Below are 21,798 nucleotides of genomic sequence, written 5' to 3'. Positions count from 1 at the left end.
AAAAATGCTCGAATAAATCAATTTTCATATATGTATACAGGGTGAGTATTTGACTCGTATAAATATTTTAACAGCAGATTCTTGAGGCCGAAAGAAACACTTTTTTCCTTTACCATTTTTTCCGAAACGGCTCTGTTTAAAAGATACAGGGTGTTAAAAAATCATGAAAAAATATTTTTAGTTCTATCTCACAAACGGTTTTATCCAATGAAATGAATTTCGGAATGTAGTTTGTCATTTATTTCAGGAATCTTTTTCGAGCACAAGATATCAGCCACGTCTTCCAGTTTTCTCATTATGACCATTACGTACCATAAAAATATCAAAAATTCAAAGAACCCAACTCTTAAAATCAAGTTGAACGCTATCTAATGAATATTTGAACATTTTTTGAAATGGAAGTATACAGGGTGCTTCATTGGTAAGTTAACATACAATAACCTGAGCTAGAGCTACTCTAGGCGAATCCAAAAAACCCATATCTGATAGGTCTAATCAATTCCATAACTGAGATACAGGGTGCTTCATGCAATTCACCTAAAATTTCTCATAACTTTTGAACCAATCAGTATGGTCGGTTGATATTTGGAATATATGATTCACTTGCACAGGTCGATAGATTCACATTTAAATTTCCAAAAAATTCCAGGTCCGTAATTGAAAAATATGGGACATGGAATCAACAACCTGTGATGGAGATATTCGAAAAGAGCAAAAAATTTTCAATGAATTCAGTAGATTTCATTGTCCCACACGTCATTTTACTCAAAGAAAAGCGAAGTGAGAAATGTTTTATTTGCTTATTTCGGTTACAAATCGTTCTATGACCTATGTAAGTGAATCATGTATTAGAAATATCAACCGAATATACTGGTTGCTTCAAAAGTTATAAAAAATTAAAATTTTAGTTATATACATGAAACACCCTGTATCTCGGTTATGGAATTGATAAGATCTATCTAATATGGGTTTTTTGGGACTCGCCTAGGGTAGCTCTAGTTTAGGTTACCGTATGTTCATAATTTGAGGTTCGAAAATAAAGAATATCTGTGATATTCGGAAAATTGGGTACTTTGCCTGAATACAACTCTGTTTAAACGATCCACATATGTGTAGTGTCCTAGATTTAGCTTGATATTCTGAAGATAATTTTGTTTCTCCACGGCTGACTTAGCTTATCATGAAAACTTAAAATGGCTGTTAAAATATATGTAAAAGTCGAAAACTCACCCTGAATGGAAGAGCATCCTTTACTTATGTTCATGAACAAAAAAGTTAACTTGGTTTGAAAGTGTTACTAAAGCACCTCTCTCGAGAAAAAATCTTTTGATAAGGTGCATTCTATCAGTCACTGACTTATACTTTGGCGTCAATTATTTATTTGATTTTATTCTGACACTGACATAATTTGAAGAAAGAGTAGCTCTTATACAGGTGTTTCAAGGACAAGGGGAAGAGGCTTCAATTTCCCAGAGGTGCGTTTTTATTCAGGATGTATATAGGCTATGTTTTTCCCATATTTTGTCCCCTAGAATCACGTAATGGTATATAAAAAGTGTTTGATAATAAGGAAGCAGCAAAAATGCAATAGGTAGTTCTCGTAAGACAAAAAACTTTTTAGGAAAATGTAGAAGACTATGAAGCTATAAAATATTTTTTTCATGATATGTAAATTAACACACAGCATCTTCGGTAAACACCCTGTATATCAACGTTAAATCCAGATTCCTCTTAAATTTGCCCCAGCTGTGAGTTTGTGAATCACTGTAATTAATTATTGATTAATTATTCTTTCCCCTAATCTGCTTTGATGCTGCAATTGGAATGAATCGTATAGCAATTGTGGAACTTACACGGGTAACTGCTTAGGACTCCAACGCCCCCCAATGCATGTTGCCCCAGGGGGACCTTCAGCCAACACATACCCCTTATTGCAATCATACATGATCTGCTTGTTATTCACGACCTTCTTGACATAGGGACGATAGTCATACAGACCCATATTCCCCACAAGGAGGATCTTCCCGTTGATAACTTCTCCGGGATAAGGACAAAACACTGAAATATAATCGGTCAGTCGATGTCGGATCTGAATCAGAAAATCGATTTACCTTCTTCGCATTTGGGAACTTCCCCTGTCCAATTTCCAAAGGAGCAACTGATGAGGGGTTCTCCTTTCAGCTCATACCCGTCTTTGCATTTGAATCTCGCCTTCATGCTGTGCTCCATTTTCGGTGCGATTACCATGCCGTTTTTTGGGGGTTTGGGAAGATGCTTGCATCTGTCGGAAATTCAACAACCTGACTAAAACCGAACGATTCTGAGCATCGGGAGGAAAGACCAACCGGGACTGCTCTCTTCGACGAGGGAAATTTGAGAATAGCTCCCAGGAAGAACATTTTTCATTATTATTATTCCCTGTGTTTCCAATTTTAGGAGAAAAAACTCGTAAAAATTTTATGAGGATTGTAAGCATCCCTCAATATATCCTTTCAATAATTATTGCTTTATTGCTCACTCAAAATGGCTTGTGCACAAATTCATTAATTTCGTCTCGCGTATATGAATCACTTTTCAGTCTGATTGGTTTACCGAAACGCACTAAAATTACCCTTACTGTCGTAGTCAGTAGTTTATTTACCTTTTCATTTAGTTCTTATATTTTTATTTTAGGTAGCAATAATATTAGCAGGCCTGAACCCCACCCAATATTAAAACAGTATTTGTTTCCCTTATTATTCCAGCTATTTTCTTTTTATGTGATATGATATGTGGTTAAAGAACTTATACTAGTGAAACTTATAAATTTCAGTTTCTAGTTTAATTAATCAAGTAACGTCCGCATCAACTCAAAGAGTTATTAGCTTCTTGAATTGTTATCAAACGGTTACAAATAATGTAGTTTCAAAAATAAGACTCAATAAAAGATGAAGAACTAGAAAACTAATAACAATTTTCAATTGTGTGTTGTGCTTGGACTAATTTCCTTAAAAATTGTGATCTAATTTTCACGCTATATTATACGATATTCAAAAAAAGTAGAGATACAGTTCACTTACCTAGCAGGTTCACATTTAGGTATTTGTGTCCAAGTGCCATTATTGCAGCTAACTGGCGACAAGCTGCCCAAGAACTCATATTGCTGATCGCATTCCACAACTAACTCTTCTCCATGAACCACCACAGTGGAAGATGGCGCAGTGTCGTTTTTGGACACCAAAATCACCCTTCCTTGTGATACGTGTGGTACAACACAAGGAGCTAGGAATTTTTTTCATTCAATACAAGTTCAGGATGAGGAAATAATCAAGATTTCAATCAAAGGCATTCTACCTCACTGAATTTCGATTCTGAGATATAAATCCGAAAATTTTCAACCTCTCAGATTAGGTACAGATTCCCAGATCAATAAATTTAGTTATCACCTTCAAAAATTTTAAAATTTGAGGATAGGTATGCTTCACTATCCTTTTAGTTACATCTTTGTTGAAAGCGAACTAGTTCGGCCCTGTTTCCTTCTAGTAAATGCCGAGGGGATTCCCAGGCCCAGTCTATTCTTGAAGCGTCAGGAATTGACCTGACACCTCTCTCTATAAAAGTGACGACTAGTTTAGAGTAGGGTATACATAATGTATAGTGAATATTCAATAGTTAATAAAAGGTTTGTTTAGTGAATATAAATATAAATTACTGCATATGTAAATAATGGAAATAGAGTGTGTGTAGTGGCTTTTCACTTCAGTTTCATGTTTGCAAATAAAAACTACAAGTTATAGCTTTCGGATTTGACGACACAATACTCTTCTTACATCTGTATTAGATAAGCCCTCGCGTGTTCAACTCACCCAAACACCTCGGTAAGGGATACCTCCACCTTCCATCGATCTGACATACCGTCGACGAATTGCCCTCTAGCAGCATTCCTTCGTGACATCTGAAGATAATTGAAGCTCCCAGTCCGGTTCCACCTTCGATATTTTCCAACCATCCATTCCACAACCTACCAGGATGTCCGCAGTTGATTTCTTCGAATACAAAAGTGAGGGGTCAGACATTTTTGTATGAATTCCTATGATTTTTTTAGTAGTGGTTCACAACTGACTTTCATTATGATACAAGTTCCGCAACACATACAAAATTAATTCATTACCGTAGATTCGGGTAACTTGGGCTTGGGACGATTTTGAAATTCAACTTGTCATATTTCGAATACGAGAAAGAGGTTCAAATATGCTAAATGACTCAGACTATTGATTAGGATAAATACCATGCTTCAGAATTCGGATATAAATTGCCAAAAAAAATACATATGGATACTTGCCCCAAGTCACCCACCGAGTTGGGAGGCTTGGGACACAAGTTAAAATCCATTGATTTCTTAACTCTCAAATGAAATAGGTGACTTGGGACGGGTTTGTTTTGAAAAATTAGAATTTGTGATTTTGTAGTTAAAATTCGGTAAGGAAATTAAATGATAAACCCCTATCACAGCGAAAGTAAATATATTGCAACTCAAATGTAAAAAAACTAAACAGATCAAGGGAACTTTGATTTCTTTCATTCTTTGGTGATTTCTTTGTGGAAATAACGTAAATAATAATATCCTGCGAAAAATCGGCATGTTTCCTGCTGCCAATGCGCCGCTTGTATCTATTCGGCATTGTCCCAAGTCACCCTATGAAACAACAAAATAAATGAATGAGATCCGTGTTGCCGTTTGATTTGTACACAACCTTGTTTCATGACAATATCCTACGTATCCAGAAGAAAATTACACATGCACAAAGTGAAACACATGTACAGGACACTAGAAAGTATAAGTCCCATAAAAAACGCGCTTTTGCTGTCCTGAATTCGTTAATTTTTCCTGTCAATTCAAACGCTCTGGTCACGGCAAACTCAACAGAAATTAATTGTTAAACTAACCGAAAAGACGCTACACAATCTTATAAGTTTATGCCTTTACTCATAAATGGTAAGAAACAAAGAAATCTGCAAGGGGGTACCTAATTGTCCCAAGTTTCAGGACTGTCCCAAGTCACCCGAATCTACCAGTATTCGGAAGATGAAAAGCGAAATATTTTATGACAGTATTGAAACAATTTATATATTTTTTTCATATTCAAGATGAGGTGACAAGCTGGATTAACATTCATTCGGTTGTATGTACTGAATCTCAAATTATTTATTATTTTTGATCAAGAAACCAATTTCTGCCCTGTGAAAAGCCAGGAAAAGTAGAATTTTCAGAGTAAACCAGATACAAGTAGCAATAATAAAATTAGTAGAAAATAGAATATTGGACATTATTTTTATTAGAATAAATTGTTAAAAATGAGTTAATCTCCAAATGTTGGATCGTTGAATGGATTCTAGCAGATGGCTTATTGTTTCGTGTATTGCGCTGAGCAACCTGAAATTCTTGTGAATATCGAAGCATCTGCAAAGCATGCACCAGTTCCTCAGTTTTCCCATAAAGTCCCGAACTTAATAAGCATTTCTATATCTTTTGTTCATCATAAAATTTCTTCATATTGGATAATTATTCCTAGATAATTTTGGTTTCATTAAATACTCGAAATTCTCAGCAATTTTTCAATGAGCAGATTTCATTAAATGCGGTTGCCTCAAAAGTGTCCATGCAAACTTTTCATTCGCGACATCACCAAATCAATTCCGAATTTCCAGCTCCTGTATAACCCGTCTTAAAATAACAATCCAGGGATAGTCCCGCCTCCCAAAAGGAACAAACAGGCACTTACCACTCCTGAATGCCTAAATGGGAAAGTTCATCAACATACCTTTGCACTGAGGCTGAGCTCCGGACCACTTCCTGTCCGCCCCGCATTTTCTGGTGCTCTCTCCCACCAGGGTGTATCCGTATTTACACTCGTAGCTCACAACCGAGTTGTAGCTACAAGACGTATAAATAGCCTTGCCATGTCGGGGTGACTCCGGCGGAGGGCACTGCACTGCAGTCACCACTAAAAATACATGAACTGCGTTAACTGCCTCGATTCGGGAGATCAAGAGCTAATCTCGGATGGAGGGTATTTTTAGATGGCGTTGGGGGGTTGACGATGCTCATTCACTGTGACGGTAATATATGGAAAGCACAAGCTGAATCAATGAAGGGAATTGAAGTGTTATAGACTGCTTTCAAAGTTGGCGGAATATGAGAAAACAAATTTGAATTGATGGAGAACCATCTTGATTTTCCATTTTTTGTTCGGATATGTCATCGCAAACATGAAGTAGGCACCACATTTACGATTTTATGTTATAGCGAAGTTAGGGTTGCGCCAAGTCATGCCTTTTTGGCCCATATTTTCGGTATTTGGGAGAAAAAATGGAAGCATTCACCCACAGAAAACCCTCAATTTTTTTCGGAAAAGATATCTGAGATGTTGCCATGAATGAGCAACCATAATTCTGAAGAATCTGGTCGAGTTGTTTACGAGGTGATAGGGTATGTAAAGTACACAGAAAAAAAAAATTGGTTCATATTTTTGGCTGCAGTATCCTCAATCAGATGTTGGCACTAATTCTTCTCATAACAGTACCTCCACTTGAGTACACAGTAAACGGACTCCTGGGTACCTATTTGGAATGTCCAGAGCAAGAAAACCTACTATAAAATCTTGGCCTCAAAGGTGTTTCAAATACAAATGTTGTTTGATAAGCTGAATTATCCATAACCCAGAGTAATTTTGTTCATTATGGATATAAATACGTATTTATACCTAGGTACACATTAATTCATAAAGAATCATTCAACATATTCGTACTTACAAACACAAGTGGGTAGTTCTTTGGGCGTCCATGTACCATCAGCTTGGCAAAATCTCTCACTCTTACCCACCAGTTCATAGTTTTCAGCACAGTGATACGTTATCCTGCATCCGTAAGTGTAACATTCACCAGCATGCCAACTGTGGCTGATTTCAGTCGGTGGTCCACACGATCTAGCTAAAAAACCCAAATCCAATGAACCAAGGTCATTAAAAAGAAACAAAACTCACGTTCGCAAGATATGTCTGGTCCATACCAGGAAGCTTGGCCATCGATCGCCAAACACTTGGCTCTTGGGAAACCGTTGGTGACATAGCCGGTATGGCAGTAGTATTGCAGAGTGGAATCCAGATCGAATGTGGTTTGCTCTGGTAGAGCATTGTGTCTTGCGTGGTCGATATTTGGAGGGGATAGGCAATATACTGAAATATTCAAAACGAATTCCATCAATTAAGAGGTATAGAGTGTGTATGGTGAATTTTAAAAGGCACTGCAACCTTAAGGGTTATTGTGCCTCCCATAACAGTTGTATTCGTCGCTGTGTCTTCTTCAGCTCGCCAGTTCCAGAGTTTTGATGAACTCCAGTATCTGGGATAGGTTCAGGGAGGATACCTTCTCACTCCTACAAGTTTCTCATTCCAAGCATCTTTTGCGTTGGCTTATTATGGCAAGACATTCCGTCACCAAGTTATCTGGAGTTTCTTCTGCCTTCCTAAAGAATCTGCTAATCATATGGTCTGTTAGAACCATTCTCATTAGATGTTTTCTGAAGCGATAAGGACTCTACTAAGGAAATGTAGCATAATGCTAAGATCCAGATGTTCCTTAGATCTCCCAGTGTTAAAGGAACTTCAAACATCCTCTAAAAATTCTGCTAGTGTGTTTCACTCCTGATGCGCCAGTTTCTTTCGAGGTTTTAGAACATCTGTATATCATTTAATGGCATTTATTTCGAGGATACAAAGTGAGAGTTTCCTTTCTCAATCTTCTTGGTCATAGAGGCCCAGGACAATCACATTTTTAGATAGAATGAAATGAAAAGATTAAGTACAGCAAATACCATACTGGCTGAATGTGAATGAAAAACGATATAACTGGTTTTAATACAGGTACTGTCAAAGCTTGAAATAGGAGTTTTATCAGTATGGAAGTGTGTTCAATTTTGCCGATCAGCAGTACTTGCATTTCAACATTCCTCACACATCCTACTATTTTCGAAGCACTCTAAGGTCCAGAGTTGAAGCTTCGTTGAAAAGGGTAATTTTTGGGACATTCATTGTATACTGTATACAACAGATTGCAGAAAACTCACCTAATACACTAATTCTTAAAGATTGAAGTAGACTCACTGTTTTGTTTGCAGGCAGGCGCGGATCCAGCCCATTGTCCATCACCTTGACAAGTACGGCTCTGCAGGCCTACCACGTGATAACCATGCTGGCAGGTGTAGGTTGCTCTTGAACCGAATAGTTTTCCACCAGCTTGTACACTTCCGTACTGAATTCCTTCAGGTTCGGGACATTCCCTATCTGAAGGAATGCGATAAAATTAGTAATGATAACTACTCGCGTATTTTCACGTATGTTACGGAAGGGCAGTTGTATTCATTGTTTATTGGCAGCTTAACTGAAACAAATTATTCACAAGATAGGCAAAACTCATATAATTTCGACAATAAAATGTTGGAAATGAAAATAATTGATTTTTTGTTCATTTTTTATCATTTCACCGTACATTCGATCAACATCGTCATTAGCAACATTTGGATCTCCCTGGTGAAACTGTTTTCTTTATATTTTTTCCAACAAAACCCTCAAATGCCCTACTTTTTTATCCCCGAATCAATGCGGAATATTTCATGAACCTACATGCTGTTATTGCGATTCGACGGTATTCATGAGGCTGGTATTGAGGGAAGTGGCCCAAAAAACAACCCGGAGCTCCTATTTAATCACGCATCAGACGAAAAAGATCAAAAAGAGCAGTCTGCGAGATATTTTACGAGCGACATTCGACGTGAATAGAATCCGTACACAGTCGCATTCAAAAACTCTCAATATTCAGAGTGCCTCTTGCAATATTTATCGGCGTCTCTACGCCACACATTATTTGTTGAACGAAACTGAATGCCAGAAACTTGTCCTTGCCAAGTGAAAATTTTCTGCTTAGGGGAACTGTCTATGACTACGAGGATTCGAATTCGAAGTTCTAATGGGTTTTCTCTGATGAAAACGGCAGAAAACATAACTAATAGAAATAAAAAAAATTTGTTAGTTGTTTGTCTGTTTCAGAATTCATATACTATTTTCAAAATTTCAAAACTTTTTTCTCAAAAACAGCGGAAACCTAGGATTTTTTCAACTCTTGGGATATTTTCCTATGTCTCGTATATACCAAAGTGTGAATGATCTAGGTTTTCTGGGATTTTTTCATCATATATACGTTAGCATCACTGACCAATATCAATTACTTTCTGTGCCCATTGCAATACGAACTTCAGGTATCAATTTTGAACAACATCCTCAGCTAACTTTAGAATTTTTGAAGAGATTTCATTCTGATTCGGAACCATTTCCGGGTTATCAATCATACAGGGTGAGTCTTTGACTCGTACAAATATTTTAACATTATATTCTTGAGGTCCAAAGAAACACTTTCTTCTTTTACCATATACGATTCGGCCCTGATAAAAATATACCTACAGCCATTTTAAATTTTCCTAATGAGCTGTGCCACCCCTGGAAAAACAAAATTACCTTCAGAATAACCAGCAAATCTGTGATACTACATATCTGTGGAAATACTACATATCAGTGGATCTTTTCAACAAAGTTGTATTCAGCCAAAGTACCCAATTTTTCAAATTTCACAGATACTTTCTGAATTTTGAATAACAAATTAAAAAGTATGAATTCAAAAATTTGGAGTAATATCTAAAAAGATGGTTCCATTTTTATTTTCAGAGGGAAAGAACAATATACTGGTTATTATTATGTTCTGATGCAGATATGATAAAAAATAGCGTATGATACACGTATATAAATGCCTTTGAAGCATGCCTCATGTACTACACGTCATGTCCTCAAATTGGTTGCCTTTTTTGGAAGGCTCCATAGACTAATATATTCTTTATTTATTATTAATTATAGGATTTATTAGTCTACGGAAGGCTCACTTACACTTGTCATAACATACGATCGTATGTATACTTCATTCAAATTTATTTTAGCAGTCGGTTGGCCATGAAATAATTTTCTCAAGTTTTTGTAACTAGAACGAAGTTAGGTTAGCACTCATGAAATGTCGTTAATGTCATAACGTCGTTGCCACAACTAATATCAATTTAAATTACGAAAATGCCGAAAGTGATTGGAAAAATAAAAAGGGTTTCAGGAAGTGCTATTTAGAATACAGGTCCGCTCATTCAAATAGTTATACCTTGATATTCTGAAATCCACAATACGTCAGACGGTAGCGAACATATTCAATGTAAGAGAATTTATATAATGTTTCATCTAAATCTAAACGACTTATATTTCAGCTGGATATTTCCACAATCAAAAAAATTGTGAATGAAGAGGATGACAAAGAATTTCCTTCTATTGGGAGACCCAAAAAAGTGGTGGCATTTGAGAATTTTATGTTTGAGTGAATTAATGCGAAAAGTTTACTTCAGGATTTTCGATAAATGTCATCGGAGAATAAGTTCCCTAAAATGGATTTTTCATTTGACTTGTCCTATACAATGTAAATGTCTTAAGGTACTAATAAATACCTTATTATTATTATTACATCAATGTATTAAGATGAATAGCCACAAGTACGCGGAAGTTGCCCTGTTACTTGTTTATTCATGTGAAATTTTTGTTCAAAGGTGAAGTTCATCTTAACATGAAACTTCCTTCAATTCCTTTTACTTATATTGATGCAAGATGATTTTTGTTGAAGAATTTAACATTCAATTCTTGTAATTATCTGTTAATTCCTTTGGGAGATACCCATTCCCATCATATGCATTTCATCTTCAGGTTAATATTTTTGAAATCTACAACTGATGTAACGTATTCAAACTTTAGCCAAAGAAGATAACGAACATTAACTTTGTTCAAGCTAGTGCATATTATATTATACTGATCTCTTGTTTTTTCCTTGCAAATAACTGGATTTGGTATGCCTTCAATCAGTTTGTATAAACTTCAATTATGTTCGTCATATATTTTCCGAAGAGATTCGACATTGTGATAAAATACGTAATAACAGAAACTTTTACGTAGAACGAGCAACATAGCGTTGATTTAAAACCCAAAAATGTTTTGACAAGCGGCATAACCCCACATTTTCGTACTATACAGAGTGAAATGTTTCAAAGTTCGATGGTCAACCGACTGCTAAAATAAAAGTGAATGGAGTATAGTTACTTTTCTGTTTGATATTATAATAATCAGACTGTAGTTTATAGTGTAATAAGTAATGTTTTCTTATTTCTATCTGTCCGTTATTGATCTGGCATGTCAGCCTGGCCTTGGAATTCAAATCTTGTATGCTCATTGAAATTTATTGAGTCCAAATATGAAATTTTCAAAATTTTCTTTTCGGGATGGATAAAATGCACTTGAGGTTTTTTCCTTTCGATGAGAAACAAATTACATGATACTTCTCCACTCTCTCGCACCACTTCCCATGATATAAACGCGATATAAACGATAAAATTCGATTGTGATGCAAATTCGCGAGACCGTGCCCGGCCACTCCATTTAATTGAAACATTGATATTTCTGCCGTCAATTTGCATTCTCTCATTTCGGGCGTGCGATAATTCATCCGGCCGTGGAGCAATTGCCTCCGCAACGGTCCGGCTGGATGAAATAATGGTGTTACATTCGGTAGATTTGGCATAAACTGGCGCATCTACCCCTGCCGGTGATTTATATTTTCATATGCGAAAACGCATCCGCCGTGCACATTTGTACCAGTTCTCATGGCGAAATGGAATGGATGGAAAAAGCGAAGGACGGTAATGAATGGATGCATGGATTCTTGTTTTTTGGTCGATATGGGTATATGCGGAAAACATTTCGTTATTCTTGTTATAGCGACGTTTTTCAATAGCATACTCAGCGAATGCAGATGATATGGTCAGAGAATATTTGAAACAACTTAAAATAGTACAGGTGCGACAACAGGATCCAATGAATATAAACTATTGGTCAAGAGATGAGTGTATTGACGTTTTCCGAACATGCCTATTTCTCATATTTTCTTTCGTCGACTTCAACAAAAATAACATTTGACGTACTAAGGTATTTGTTGCCATTTGAAGATAGTTTCATAAAGCGTCTAAAATGTAAGTCTTTGTCCCTATCTTCTTATGATAGCAATTTCTTTTCACGAAATGCAGTAACAAAATGCTAATCGCCTGGTGCTAGATCTGGACTACACCTACAGAGTGAGTCTTTGACTTGTACAAATACACTGCGCAAAAAAAAATTAACGCACATTCTGAAAATCTCAATTTTAATGAAAGTTAACTCTACATTGACTTTATAACTTATTTTTTATGTTCTCTCGGGAAGGTTTTGAACGAAACAAGACACATTAAATGGAAGAAATCTTATATGAAAGTAAAAAATGAACAATTTTCAAAATACTGAAATGCTGATAAGTGATTTAATACTTGGTTTTTCCACCCCTTGCGTTAATTACAGCTCGGCAACGACGGTTCATACTCAAAATGAGTGATCTTAAAATGTTCTGATCTAATCCTTCCCAGATTTCTCCGAGTTGGATTCCCAAGTCATTAAGAGTAGCTGGATGATTTTCTGAACTTCTCAGCCTTCTATTGAGGTTGTCCCAAACCTGCTCAATCGGATTGAGATCTGAACTTCTTGCTGGCCATTCCATCCGAGAGACTTCAACCTCTTCAAGGTACTCCTGAACGATGCGCGCAAGATGGGGTCTGGCACTATCGTCCATAAAAATGAAATTTTCACCAATGTATGGGGCAAATGGCACTACATGCTCTCCAAGAATGTTCCTTATACACTTATCAGCATTCATAGCTCCATTATCAACGACCACTAGGTCTGTGCGAGCAGTCTAAGATATTCCACTCCATACCATAATCGATCCTGCCCCGAAACCAATAGTATTCAGGAAATTGCACTGAGCATATCTTTCATGTGGACGTCTGTATACAAGGGAACGTCGATCACAATGGTAGAGGCAGAATCTAGACTCATCTGTGAAGAGAACTCTTTCCCAATCGGCCTTCCCAATGGATATGCTCTCTCGCAAAATCCAAACGCGCCCTTCGGTGGGCTGGGGTAAGAGCTGGGCCTCTTGCCGCGACACGAGGCCTTAAATCATATTCTCTGAGGCGATTTCTTATTGTCTGAGTGCTAATTTGCACCTCATGAGTTTGCTCAAGCTGAATTTGAAGGAGGCGAGCGGTTGCAAACCGTTGTCTCAACGAAGAAACTCTCAAGTAACGTTCTTGAATGGCAGTTGTTACCCGTGGTCTACCCTGTCCTGGTCTTCAGACATTCATACCTGTCTCTGCCTCAAACCTTTCTGCAATTCTTGTGTATGTCCACCCTTCTTCTCGCAAAACTACCGCTTGGGCACATTCCTCTTGGGTCAAATCGTTTGTTTCGCGTTGCATAGCGATCGAGTGTAGAAAATCAAACGAAAGAAAAACTATTGATCACTAGAATTGATCGAGAACAACTGAGTTTTGAATGAAGCCAATACATTCAAAATCTGATAATATCATCTTCTTTTATTCCTGCTGGGAAAAAACATCTGTATCGAAGAAAACCAAGAAAACCGTTGAAAGTGGATAACATATGCATGCATAATTCTGATAAAAATAATTATCATTGAGAACGCCTTCAGTTGTAGAATAAATTTGAGATTTCCATAATGTTGGTTAATTTTTTTGCGCAGTATATTTTAACAGTGTATTCTTGAGGTCGAAAGAAATACTTTTTTTCTATACCATTTTTCCTATTTGACAAAATTCCCTTCAGAATAACTAGCTAAATCTATTGCACTACACATCTGTATATCTTTTAAACAGAGTTGTATTCAGCCAAAGTACCCAATTTTTTGAATTGCACAGACACTTTTTAATTTTCGAAAATACTCGAAAACGGGAAAAAATGAAGAATACTTCTATTTTACAATACAAAATGTTCAAATATTCATTAGATAGCGTCCAACTTATTTTCAAGAGTTCGTGAGAGTTTCTTTGAATTTTTGAGATTTTTGTGGTACGTAATGGCCATAATGAGAAAATGTTTAACACCCTGTAACCTACAACTGAACGAACCAAACAGAAAACAGTAAGACTATAGTTTTAGTGCGAAATGTCACCTTTTCAAGGAGCATAGATTTGATATTGTTTCTTAGATACTTTACAAGATATCCATCTACCTAAAAAAATTATGGATTTCTTGTTTCCCAACCTAATGTTTCCCCTAAAGTTTCGAATAAAATCGACCTACAGGAAACGCTCCATTACGTTATAGACGAATCTTGACTCACCTGGTTTGATACAGGACATTCCACAGGCTCCGTCACAAAGGCACTTTTTTTTCTTACTTTTGCAGTCTTCATCAGAGGAACATTTTCTCAGACATTTCTGTCCCTGAAACAGATTGATATATTTCGATAACTGTTTAATATTCCGGAGTGTCCTCCATAAATCATCTCCTCGACTTTTTGCCGGGAAGTTTCGGTTGGAACGTCGCATAGAAAGTCAATATCAATGTCTTATATTCCGCCGGAGACGCTGAATGCAAGGAGGAACTTTTTCGTTATTGTTCTGTTTCAATACGGTTCGACAAAGAGATTTTTGACTCACCAGAAGCGTCGCTTGTTCTTCGTCTCTAGGACAAAGGGTGGACGGCGAGTTTCTGGGGTTTTTGTATATCTTTCCATCGTCGTCTATTTCGCTGGATTCTTCTTCTTCCCAGTCATCGTCATCGTCGTCTGGCGTCGGTGTCGTTGAGCTTGTTGCTGCTGATCTTTTCCATCTGAAGTTGCTCCGACCTGAAAAAAAACAACAACATTCTGCGATATTTACTGCTGGATTTATTTCGCAATTGGTCATAAATACAGAATGCGACAGAAATGCAGGAAGTTTCTCATAATGTTCATTTCGTGAGGCACATAGGGTCAAATATGCATACCTTCTGAGATATGGACTATTTTTCGTTTTCGTTGATAAAATTGAAACGCAAGAGATATTTCGTTGAAGTTTTCGATATGTTACGAAAAAAATGCGGTCATCCACCTATTTTTGTTTCAGAAGCATCTTTTTGAGCGTCTAGCATCCCTTAAAACCATCCTAACCTATCCCAACATGCAAATTTTCAGTTGAGATCTCATTCTCAGGAACCGTTTCCAAGAAAAACTTCCTGGAAGAATAGAAAACACTGACGCAATTCAAACATTTTCGTTTAGAATAATGATAGACTGTTAACTTATCTTAAATTTCATCCATTTTTCAAAAAACAAATGCATCCACAACGAGTTACCTTTGAGCGCGAATTTTTCGGCTGGAGATATCATTGGAATATAATCTGTTTACCCTTATACAGATTGGGTGAAAAGAAACGCACAAAAATCATATCTTCGATATTAATAGTATTTTGTATGAAAATGTTGAAACAGGTCAATTTTTAATTGGATTTGGATTTTTGGCAACTTTTCAAGTAGAATTGAGGAGTTCATCATGCACCCAACTTATTTTCTTACTAAGATCCATCCCTTAACGGAAATCTCCTACCCGGAAACTGGGTTGAACCTATGGAGATATTGAAACAACTGGACTCAAACCTCTTGGCAAAACCATCGGATGTTATGCCAGTCATCTTCGATTGCGAAACGCCCCTTGAAACAGTCATAGCTGACCGTCCTAGTTTCGTAAATCATCTGGGCAAAAAGTCATCCAAATGGTTCAATGATGGATCAAAGTCAAAGAGGGGCACCAGCATTGGCATATATGGACCTAAGCTGAGGATCTGTGAAGCCCTGGTAAGTGAACCCTCTATTTTACAGACCTAGACACTGACTGTTTACGTATGCGCTCAGGAGTGTCTTAAAATGAACCTCAAAGGGGCGCATATCTATATCACCACGGACAGCCAGTCCACACTGAGGTCCCTGTAATCACACTGCCAGAGATCTCTGGTGTCAACCAGAGTGCCGAAATACCATAAAGCAACTGGCCAGAGGCAATGAAGTGACTCTACTATGGGTTCCAGAGCATTGTGGTGTTGAAGGAAATGAAAAAGCCAATGAACTTGTGAGAAGAAGATCAAGATTAACACCTGCTGGACCTGAGCCTTCCAGTGAGCTTGAAAAATACCAATATAAGACAGCGGTCCAACAATGGGAGTTGAACAACAGAATAACCCGCTGGAGAAACACTCCTGGACTTACTCAGTCAAAGAAATTCATGATGATTTCACCGACCTACACCATAAAACTGCTAAAGCTGTCACGAACTGAGCTTCGGGTGATGGTGGGACTGCTGACAGGGTACTGTCGGTACAAATATGGTTTGAACCGAATGGGAAAGTCAGCAGATGAGTTTAGTCTCTGTGGATAAGAAGCAGAAACAGCTGAACATATGGTATGCAAGTGTCCAGAACTGACTGGCCTAAGAACCATTCATATGAATCTTGAATACTCACGAGGTAACGGCCAATTCCCCTAAGAATGTTGACGACCTCTGAAGTAGTGTATTCCTCTTCCTATTCTTCTCTTTTGGGAACTAGCATTTTTCCCTGAATCCAATTATTTCTCCCTTCTATATCATACTACATATAGGTACACATTTTTTTTATTTTGAAACCTTAGTTTCGTGGAATATTATCTCCTATCGATGAAACAGAAAATTCTCCGCGTCCTCCATTTCCTACATGCCGTCCGAAATGAAAACCACAATACAATTTCCCGCTTGGATCTTTCACTTTCCCGGCAGTCACTTCTCCACGACGCACATAACGAGGGAACACATTTTGCTAGAGAAACTCTCATAGTATATTCAGAGAGGGAGAGTATTTCGGCGATGTTATTATTCGTAATACACGTACGTATATTGCATATTTGTGTAGCCACAGCCCCCAAGAGATAAGGGTGAATAACGGTTGTTCGCGGAAAAACTGGGGTCTCTATTTATCCCGAGCCACTTTATTATGAAAAACGGCGGGCGTTTCTCGTGTTTTCTTTTTAATGTTCGTTGCAACCGAATCACAATAGAGGCATGAGATTATATTGTTGGGCCAAAATAGGTGGGTTTCCATGGAAATTCCAATCGTGAATCTCAATGAAAAATGTATATCACTTGAAATTCAATAGAGGTATTCGACCCAAAAATTTTAAGAATTTTTAGTCAGGTCAAGGTTATTGTTAAATCACTGTAAATCGTAGGATTTGATGGCTTTAAGAAGATTTATAATTTTAATAAGTGTAGAGGATGGAACTTCACTATTGGTTACCGATAATGTGCCCTAAAAAGGGTTGAAAGATCATGGCCTTCATGTCATGTGACTTGTTTTGAATCAATGGTGAATATTATATGGGATTATTGGCTAGATTGAGTGCAGAAATAAAAAACTGCCCAACAAGCAAAAGAAGAAGGTGCTGTTTCACCAGGGCAATCCCCTGAGATACAAATCAATAAAAACAATGGCTAAATTGGATGAATTAAGCTTTGAATAGGTCCAACTTATTTTCCTCAATCCTCAGCGCCTACTGGATATTTGCGGGCATGAAAAAGATGCTCCAGGGGTAAAACAGTCTCAAATGAAAAAGCGATTGCCGTAACTGAGGTATATTTTAAGAGCAAACAGAAATTGCTCCACACGAAAGACAATTGAGAAGAGCGATGAATAAAAAAATCGATTTTTTGATAAGACCGAAGACTAACTCAGTGACGACTTATTGAGTGATGTGTTACAACCCATTTACGTTTTATGTCACCAAAATTTAAGCTCATATCCCTCGGTTAGAGGAGACCTTGGATAATGGAAGTAAATTTGGGATGAAATGAAATTTATTCCAAGACACTGACTTCCACCTGTCTGCTAATATGAGGAGGTAGGTATATTGTATGGAATAATTCGAAACTAAGTTTAGAGCTTGAAACAATATGTTCCTCAAGATTCATTCATTTTCACCACTGTGCATTGTTAACATTTTGAGCAGAAAATTCCAAATTCTCGTTAGAACACAGCATGGAATAGTCCAACACATACCAACTCCAACCAAGTGAAATCATACTGTTTCATACGATCTATGTGAGGAACTATTAAGCATTGTTTGTGTATATTCATTTTCCATCTTCTTATTTTGTTATTTCAATACATTTAATACTACATACTACGATCCAATTATTTCCCATCATAATATCCATAATGACACAATATCCCGACTAAATTACTCAGTTTTTGATTTCACAAACATACATTTCACCTTAATTTAATTTCAACGATAAACTTAGGTGAGAAATCACATAGCAACTAACAGTGGGGGGTTGATCCTAGATTCCATAAAACAAGTAACGTGAATCGATTTCCACACTGAACCCACCATCCCCCTTTTTCATCACACTAATTTCATAGTTTCGAACTAATTTTCCCCCTGCAACGCTGAAACTAATTTCAGTTTGCCACTGATAAATTCATGTAGATTCATTATTAATACCTCCAGTACACCGATGAGACTTCCACTGATCTGGCAATCTGTTCCAGACTCTGGGAGGATATTAGAGACATAGTTTCATTCGAACTTTGTCAACTGGATGCGACGAAATAGTCGAATTGAATCCCTCTGAGTGTAGATTCTTGGGAGACGACTCCCATTTTGTTTGGGCCAGATGCATCTCATCACTGAACAGACTTAAGTGAGGTGAAATAAAATCGTAAGCTGAGCAGAAATGTAGAAAATTCGATTATCATCTCTTTCATTGGGATTACAAGACCCAAACAATCTGAGGCGATTTAAAAACTCTCTGCAAAAAAAAGTTCATAATTTTCGAAAGTCCAAAGACATGAATCTTGAGTTTTTCGAAATATTAGTTCTTTTATACTTTCAATTATGTAGAAAAGGTTTTACTTATTTCAGTAGCATAAATGAATCACAAGAAGAATCTCAATTCGTCCAGAACTCTATAAATATTGAATTGATGTGTCCAATGCTCTTTAAAATGTTAGGTTCATCATTGAAGAGTGAAATTCTTCAGATGAGGCCATAGTAAACTGGCTAATAAGCAGGTTCTGAGAAATATTCTAGCTAAAGCTATGTGTACTCTGGCTCCATCTAGTAAGAATCACGTTTAGATAGAGTATTCACCTTGAAAATTCCATAGCCTATTCGACGACGATTTTTTAACCCAATAATATTTCCATATGATGCAAATTGTATAATGCGCTTTAATATTGCTTCATTTGCATATTCAGAGGATCGAAAAAATGTAGAATCTTAAATCCAATATTGATGGGAGAGAAGGAACTTTTTCAGAGACTACTACTTGTAGACTTGTGGGACCATTTAGCTTCAGAATGCTGAATTTTGACGTATACCGAAACGCATCCAGAATTACAATTACTGGCGACAGCTCTTGTAGAGATATTAAATTACCTAACCAACTCTATCTGTAATCACCATCATCTCAATTAGACGGTTAGAACACTAATGTGTGCAAAATTGTTTTCCTAATTATAATTAGCGAGGGAATCTAACGCAGCCACTAATTTTCCCCCAAATATAATGAAGCAAAGAAAAAATTATTAGATCAAATGACAATCTGCTCAGCTCTTCTGTAGCTGCAGTTTGAGATGTTCGCAGAAGAGACCACTGCAGAAATTAAGCTAAAATTGAGGTCACCTGACGAGCTGCAGAAAATCAATCAAATCAGAGTACAGTTTCTGTCAACGTCAAAATTATGGCCCCTACATTGGGAAAAGCAATCGATTTTATTAGATATTCTTGTCTTGATATTCAACTAACTCGCTGTAAACACATACCATCAGGAGATTGTCTCCATACAGAACTGACCTCCATACTCACAAAGAATTTGAGCATCATTCTGCCTCAAAATTCATATTCCTAAGGCCATGCTCGATAACCTCATCATTTTTCATGTCCGTGATCCAATTTAATTGTTCTCGACAACGCAAACATTAAAAAATCATTATATCCAGGCTTCACCCTAAGCCATTAACCCCGTCATCAAAAATACATAATGGAAATTTCAGTTTGAGAACAAGATTGAATGTGGTAGATCCTTATGTTCCCTCGAGTCAAGATAAGGGAGTAAGCGTTACCAAGTTCTCTAATGCTCCAGATAAAAACCCGATAGGCGCTTCCAGACTCTCCCGTAGAACGGTTTGATTTTCGTGGATGTTCCCGCAATTTATTAGTCTTTCCATGTACGGGGTCAAGGCCATATTTTACATCGATATAACCCCGTATCCCTTGAACGATTTCACGTATCGATGGGTTTATGGTAACGCCACACGTTTCAGATGATTGAGATAGGAGGTTTAATACGGCTGGTGGAATTTCGTTGGGAAATTATTGCACGTTTTTCCGGGAAAAAGTGAAAAGGAAAATGAGCGATAAATTGCGGACAAATTGACTCGTGATTTATCCTCCATATCCGGAAACTCGAAATGATAAAATCAAGTCGATCAAAAAGCAAGCAGCTCTTTTCTGAATATACAAGGATTATTTTAAAGTTTGGTTGAATATTTCCACCAATATGTGATGTAAATGATCAGATAGAATTGGCAGTACTCAATGATTGACAATTTTCAATCGTAGTTGAAGCTCTAAATGATTTTTCATAGAAAGAATTGTGGATTTATGCGGTTCCAATGAATTTCAGGCGACTAACCTTCCGAAAATTACAGTTTTCAAGCATTTAAGCCAGAAAAGCAGGCAAAGTCTTGAATAATGAACAATTTCATACTTTGCCCTAGTAGACCCTTCGAACTTGACCATAGTTGGGGAGCCCAAGAGGAAAATTCGGGATTTACTCGAGCTTGTAAGATTAATATAAGAGGAGATACCTTGGACCCTGTAGAGTACCTCTACCAAAAATTAGAACCGTATATAGGGGGAATTGTTTAGGACAGCCTGTCAGAATAGTAACAAAAAAAAACAATCATTGTACATACTCGAGCGTGTTGAAAAGTATATATTCTCTTAATCTGACAATTTGAGAGTGACGAAAATGTGTAGGAGGGCGCCAAACTTGCAAAAAAAAGTCACGTGCATATTCTCGAGCTCGGTGGCTTTTTTTCTTATATTGAAGCTAATAATTGAAGAATAATGGACAGTTACAGCAAGCCAAAACAATAAAAATTGGCAATAAATATCACAAAAATTAGTTTTTTTGAATTATCTCCACTCCAGGGCTTCAAATTGTTTTCTCGTTCATTATAAAAGTTGTAGGACATAGCATTTTCTACAAATTTTGTCCGAGGCAATTTTTTCTACGTTTCAACGATTTCGAGATATATGGAGATGAATGTACATTAGACTGGGTTTCTACATTGACCTTGGCCTTTCGCATGTGTGGCTAACCTCCTCGCCGTTATCGCCCTCTTACTCGAAAACGGTTAAGAGTAGGCAAAATTGTTTCAGACAAAGGAATTTTATTATCTACAACTTTCATAATGAATACATAAACTATTAGAAGTACAAGAAGGAAAATATTTAAAAAAATGCCTTGTTATCATCTTCAAACTGTCAGATTAAGAAAACCCCCCTGATTAGTGTCAGATTAATGGATCAACACGTCTGCAACACCGAGATTAACCATCTGTATGAAAATCTGACACGCTCGAGTATGTACAAGTAACGATTTTTTTTGCATTTTCAAAGGACCGCTGTGACCTTGCGTTACGTCCTAATTATCAGTCCCTTGAAAAGTAGCTTCCTCTGGGTCCAATCAACATATCCTCAAAAAAATTGACACTCTCAAGTAAT

General features: G+C 37.0%; 1 protein-coding gene across 4 annotated transcripts in view; it reads right to left on the bottom strand.

The window, feature by feature from the left end:
* The window catches only part of LOC123308185 (complement factor H), a 38,555-nt gene that overhangs the window by 10,745 nt on the left and 6,012 nt on the right, over nucleotides 1-21,798 (bottom strand). For 3 of the 4 annotated variants that reach the window (XM_044890756.1, XM_044890753.1, XM_044890755.1), the window contains exons 2-11: nucleotides 14,657-14,844; nucleotides 14,338-14,440; nucleotides 8,142-8,321; nucleotides 7,023-7,214; nucleotides 6,793-6,969; nucleotides 5,802-5,984; nucleotides 3,846-4,025; nucleotides 3,060-3,261; nucleotides 2,112-2,281; nucleotides 1,854-2,058 (exon numbers count right to left, since the gene is read on the bottom strand). In XM_044890756.1, coding sequence (XP_044746691.1) covers nucleotides 1,854-2,058; nucleotides 2,112-2,281; nucleotides 3,060-3,261; nucleotides 3,846-4,025; nucleotides 5,802-5,984; nucleotides 6,793-6,969; nucleotides 7,023-7,214; nucleotides 8,142-8,321; nucleotides 14,338-14,440; nucleotides 14,657-14,844 — 1,780 coding nt within the window. The remainder of the gene's footprint in view (nucleotides 1-1,853; nucleotides 2,059-2,111; nucleotides 2,282-3,059; nucleotides 3,262-3,845; nucleotides 4,026-5,801; nucleotides 5,985-6,792; nucleotides 6,970-7,022; nucleotides 7,215-8,141; nucleotides 8,322-14,337; nucleotides 14,441-14,656; nucleotides 14,845-21,798) is intronic. The other variant, XM_044890754.1, reaches the window with a different exon arrangement.

The sequence above is a fragment of the Coccinella septempunctata genome, chromosome 2 (assembly GCF_907165205.1).
Source record: "Coccinella septempunctata chromosome 2, icCocSept1.1, whole genome shotgun sequence".
NCBI lineage: Eukaryota > Metazoa > Arthropoda > Insecta > Coleoptera > Coccinellidae > Coccinella > Coccinella septempunctata.
Note: the sequence above shows the minus strand (reverse complement) of the source record. Positions and strands in the feature narration are given on the sequence as shown.